Genomic DNA, 6,232 nt, shown 5'->3' on the forward strand with positions numbered 1-6,232 from the left:
CACCCAGGAAACAAAAAAGAAATTTAAAAAGGCACATGGAGGGTGCCTGGGTGGCTCAGTGGGTTAAAGCCTCTGCCTTTGGCTCAGATGGTGATCCCAGGATCCTGGGATTGAATCCCACATCAGGTTCTCTGCTTGGCAGGGACCTGCTTTCCCCTCCCCTCTGCCTGCCTCTCTGACTACTTGTGATCTCTGTCTGTCAAATAGAAAAAAATCTTAAAAAAAAAAAAAGGCACATGGAAGCAAATGAAAATGAAAACACAACAATGCAAAATGTCTGGAATGCAGCAAAAGCAGTACTAAGACAGAAGTTTATAGCAATACATGTCTATCTCAAGGAACAAGAAAAAATTCAAACAAGCTAATTTTATACCTACAGGAGCTAGAAACAAAACAACAAAACCTAAAACCAACAGAAGGAAGGAAATAATAAAGATTAGAGCAGAATTAAATGATACTGAAACTTAAAAAGATATACAACAAATCAATGAAACCAGGAGCTGGTTCTTTGAAAAATATTAAAAAAAAAAAAAAAACAACTTATAAAACTCTAACCAGACTTATCGAAAAGAAACAGACTCTCTGGTCAACAGGGACTCTGGTTCTCCTTCTCCCTCTGTGTGTTCTCTCTCTTTCTCTCTCTCTCTCTCAAATAAACATATAAATCTTTATAAAGAGAGAGAGAGAAAGGACTCAAAAATAAAATCACAAATGAGAGAAGCAAAAAAACACCATCACAGAAATACAATTATAAGAGAATCTTGTAAAAAACTATATGCCAATAAATTCGACCACCTAGGAAAAAAATGGATACATTCCTAGAAACACATAACCTCCCAAAACTTAAATAGAAAGAAATAGAAAATTTGATGAGACTGACATCAAGCAAAGAAATTGAATCAGTAAACAAACAAAAAACATCTGAACAAACAGAAGTCCAGGAGTAGTAGGCTTCATCAGTGAATTCTACCAAGCATTTAAAGAATAGCTAATACCTATTCTTCTCAAATAATTCCAAAAAATAGAAAGGAAGGAAAACTTCCAAAGCCATTCTATATGGCCAGCTTACCCTCATACCAAAACCAGATAAAGAAACTACTAAAAAAGAGAATTGCAGACTAATACTTCTGATGAACATAGATACAAAAATCTTCAATGAAATATTAGCAAACTAAATCCAACAATACTTTTTAAAAAATCATTCACCATAACCAAATAGGATTTACTCCTGTGTTTCAGGGGTGGTTCAGTACTCACAAATTAATCAACATGGTACATCACATCAAAAAGAAAAAAGATAAAAACTATATGATCATCTCAACGGATGTAGAAGAAATATTTGACAAAGCGTGCCATTCATTCATGATAAAAAAAAAAAAAACCTCAACAAAGTAGGTTTAGAAGGAACATACCTCAACATAATAAATCCATATGTGAAAAACCCACAGCTAAGATCATCCTTAATGGGAAAAACTGAGAGCTTTTCCCCTAAGGTTGAGAACAAAACCAGGATGTCCTCTCACACCACTTTTATTCAATATTGTACTGAAAGTCCTAGCCACAACAATCAGACAAGAAGAAGAAACAAAAGGCATCAAATAGTAAGGAAGAAGTAAAATTTTCATTACCTGAAGATGACATGGTACTATATATAGAATACATGAAAGATTCCACAAAAAAACTGCTACAACTGATAAATGAATTCACTAATGCCACAGGATTTAAAATCAACATACAGAAATCTGTTGCATTTTCATATACCAATAAAGATGCAGCAGAAAGAGAAATTAAGAAAACAACCCCATTTGACCAAAAATAAGATCCAAGGAATAAGCATAACCAAAGAGGTGAAAGACCCTACTCTGAAAATTATAAAATACTGACAAGGAAATTTAAGACAACACAAAGAAATGGAAAGATATTCCAGGTTCATGGATTAGAATAATATTGTTAAAATGTCTGTACTACCCAAATCAATCTACATATTTAATGTAATCCCAATGAAAATACCACCAACATTTTTCACAGAGCTAGAACAAAGAATCGTAAAATTTTTATGGAACCACAAAAGACCCCAAGTAGCAAAAGCAATCTTGAAAAAGAAAAACAAAGCTTGGGGCATCACAATTCTGGACTTCAAGTTACATTACAAAGCTGTAGTCATCAAAACAGTATGGTACTGGCACAAAAATAGACACATAGATCAACATAACAGAATAGAAAACCCAGAAGTGAACCCACAACTTTATGGCCAATTAATCTTCAGCAAAGCAGGAAAGACTATCCTAAGAGAAAGTCTCTTCAACAAATGGGTTTGGGAAAAAACTTGATAGCTATATGCTAATGAAAGAAACTGGACCACTCTCTTACACCATACACAAAATATATTCAAAATGCATGAAAGACCTAAATGTGAGACAGGAACCCATAAAAATCCTAAAAGAGAACACAAACAGTAACCCCTTTGACATCAATCATAGCAAATTCTTTTCTAGATATGTTTCCTGAGACAAGGGAAACAATAGCAAAAATAAACTATTGGGACATCATCAAGATAAAAAAGCTTCATTATAGCAAAGGAAATAATCAAGAAAATTAAGAGGCAACCACCATAATGGGAGAAGATATTTGCAAATGTTATATCTGATAAAGGATTTGTATCTAAAATCTATGAAGAACATATCAAACAACACCCAAAAAATAAATAATCCAGTTAAAATGTGGGCAGAAGACATGAACAGACATTTTTCCAAAGAAGACATACAGATGGCCAACAAACACATAAAAAGATGCTAAATATCACTAAATATTAGGGAAGGGCAAATCAAAACCATAGTGTGTTAGAGAGAATGTGAAGAAAACAGAACATTTCTGCCCTCTTGTTGGGAATGTAAATTGGAGCAGTCACTCTGGAAAAATGATAGAAGTTTCTCAGAAAATTAAGAATGGATCTACCATATGATCCAGCAATACCACTTACAGGTATTTATTCAAATAATACAAAAATGTTAATTTAATTTGAAAAGATAAATGTACCACTATGTTTATTGCAGAACTATTTACAACAGACAACATGTGGAAGCAACCTAAGTATCCATCAATAGGTGAATGGATAAAGAGGATGTGGTATATATAAACAATAGAAAAACTAGTCAGCCACAAAGAAAAATGGAATTTTGCCCTTTGCAACAATATAAAGGGCAAATATCAAGGTTATTATGCTAAAAAAATAAGAGACAAATAGTACATGGTTTTACTGATATGTGGAATCTAATAAAAGAAAAGAGAAAAAGCTTAAAACAAACAAAACAATACAAAACGAAACTCACAGATACAGAGAACAGATTGGTAGTCACTAAAGGGGAAGTTTGTTGGGGGGTGGGTGAAATGGGTGAAGTGGATCAATTGTATACTGATGAAAAGTAACTAGATTTTTGGTGGTAATCACTTTGTCATGTTCACAGATGTCAAATTATAACACTATACACCTGAAACATCTCTAATGTTATATACTAATTTTACCTCATTAAAAAAAAGGAAGCTGAAAAACCTCTAAAACTCTGAAAAATTCAAAAAAAAACATAATCTACCAATAGACAATGAAAGAAAAATATTACAAGTCTTACAGATACTTCATAATAAGAGAATATTAGGAACAACTTCTCCAATAAATTTGAAAACACAGATTAATATACAAATTACATTGAGGACACAAGCTACCAAAAATTGGATTGCTAGTTGAAAGCCTTTCCACAAAGAAAACTGAAAGCCAAAATGACTTTTATAGTGAATTTTACCAAATATTAAGAAAGAAATAATAACAACTCTACAAAACTCTTGCAATAAGTTTAATACAAAGAGATATATTCTATAAGGTCAGCATTACATGCTGATACCAAACCAGCAAAATCATTGTTTCAAAACCCAACATCCATTCTTCATTTTAAGAACTTTCAGCAAATTAAATAGAAAGGAATTTTCTCAGCCTGATTAAAAAAAAAAAAAAAAACTTCTACTAAAAACCTACAGCTAGCATCATACTTAATGGCGAAAAACTGAATGTTTTTCTCAAAAGTATAGAAATAGTCAAGGATGTCTACCCTAACCGCTTGTATTCAGCACTACACTGTTTGACGTAGCAAGTACAATAAGGCAACAAAAATGAATAAAATGATCCATACTAGAATATGAGAAGTAAAATGTCTTTATGCACTGAAAACATGATCATCTATAAGGAAAATACTACTTACTCTATAAAAAAACAAGTAGAAGTAAAAGATTTTGCAAGTGTTCAAAATACAATGCCAATAAACAAATTATCTATTAAATGTCTACATATTAGCAATAAGCAGTTATAAATTAAACAAAAAAGATCATTTAAAATGGCACCATAAATTAAAATAGTAATACATCTCAAGAAAGATATGTAAGACCTGTTCACCAGAAACTATATAACATGGCTGAAAGAAATTAAATGGGATATATATATATATAGAAAGATACACTCTTCTCCTGTCTCACTTTTCATAAGGAATAAATACATTCATCAAGTAATAATTATGTTATAGCTGTGACAACACTCATATCAATATTGGATGTCTCGGGTCTTCTGAATCCGAAATACCAAAGACAGAAACAAAAGGCTACACCATGATCAGTGAGAAGGCCTTGTATTACCTATGAGATCTTCCTGTAAATCACTAGCTGTCTGCATACTCTCTTCATTGCTGTCTTCATGTCCTTATTCCTGAATGTGTAGATGACTGGATTCAGAAAAGGAGTGAGAACTGCATCAAAAATAGCAAGAAATTTGTCCAGTTGTGACTTGGGATGTGGCCATGTATAGACAAACATGGTTGGACCAAAGAACAAAAGGACCACAGTGATGTGAGCTGACAGCGTAGAAAGAGCTTTGGACGAACTGCCTGAGGAATGTTTCCAAACAGTAAAAAGGATGAAGATGTAGGAGATGAGGAGTATAGAGAAAGAACCAACACAGATAAATCCACTGTTGACAGTGACCATGAACTGCAATCTGTAGGTATCTGTACAAGCCAGTCTGAGGAGACGAGGAAGGTCACAGTAAAAGCTGTCCAATACATTAGGACCACAGAAGGGTAAATTAACAATAAATGCTAGTTGGAACAGTGAGTGTATTATGCCAAGGGCCCAAGCAGCAACCAGAAACAAAATGCACATCCGTGGACTCATGATGGTCAAGTAGTGCAGAGGCTTACAAATGGCAACATATCTGTCAAAGGCCATGGCAATGAGCAGCACCATCTCCACGCCACCAATGACGTGGATGAAGAAGATCTGGGCAATGCAGCCTCCAAAGGAGATAACTTTGTGTTTTCTGAAAAGATCATAAATCATCTTGGGTGAGGTGGCAGAGCAGGCCCCCAAGTCAATGAAAGAGAGACTGGCCAGTAGGAAGTACATGGGGGAATGTAAGTGAGGATCGATGGTCACAGAAAACACAATGAGGATGTTTCCCGTCATGGCTGCCACATAGAGCACAGAGGAGAACACCAGGAGAAGAAGCTGGATCTCCCATGAATGAGTCAGTCCCAGAAACACAAACTCAGACACAACCGAATGATTCCCTCCATCCATGAATCCGCCAACTCAGCTGCTGCTGAAATGATGAGAATTAAGAAAATGAAAAAGAAAATTGATTATGGAGATGATAATAGGTCATAGAACCACCAATGTTTCAATATCCTTATTATGAATGAAAAGTATATAATTATCTACTTTCTCACACATATAAAAACAAATCATCACACATGAGCTATGACACAATTTAAAACAAACTTATGACAAATTTAAACCAAAACTCTGATTGTAATGTTCTGTTCTCAAATTAACAGATTAGGCATTGACATGGATACATGAGTATCCATGACATAGAGTAACTGTGCAAATCACTTCTGATATTGACTATTCCTCATTTCTAACATATTCCATCTTGCTTTTATGTATATTCTCATAATCCACTTATCTCCCCAGTTTGCTCTCACAATTTTCCGATAAAAGTAGGAATAAGAGGGGTGCCTGCGTGGCTCAGTTGGTTAAGCATCCAACCCTTGATTTTGCCTCAGGTTGTGATCCTAGGGGCATTGAGATCGAGCCCCAGATCGGGCTCCATGTTGGGTGTAGAACCTGCTTAGGATTTTCTCTCCCTCTCTCTCTGCCCCTCACCACCCCTTGCTGGCACACTCACTCAGAA

At 34.7% G+C, this 6,232-nt stretch overlaps 1 protein-coding gene across 1 annotated transcript; it reads right to left on the reverse strand.

The window, feature by feature from the left end:
• Positions 1-4,677: 4,677 nt before the first annotated feature.
• LOC116589963 (olfactory receptor 4F3/4F16/4F29) lies at positions 4,678-5,616 on the reverse strand. The gene has a single exon (XM_032341693.1). It carries the CDS (start codon positions 5,614-5,616, stop codon positions 4,678-4,680), a length of 939 nt encoding a protein of 312 aa, XP_032197584.1.
• Between the last annotated feature and the right edge of the window lie 616 nt (positions 5,617-6,232).

This window comes from Mustela erminea, chromosome 5 (genome assembly GCF_009829155.1).
Source record: "Mustela erminea isolate mMusErm1 chromosome 5, mMusErm1.Pri, whole genome shotgun sequence".
In the NCBI taxonomy this organism is placed as follows: Eukaryota; Metazoa; Chordata; class Mammalia; order Carnivora; family Mustelidae; genus Mustela; species Mustela erminea.

Excerpts from the sequence above, each read along its gene's own strand:
- LOC116589963 (XM_032341693.1), bottom strand. The coding sequence starts at position 5,616 with ATGGATGGAGGGAATCATTCGGTTGTGTCTGAGTTTGTGTTTCTGGGA.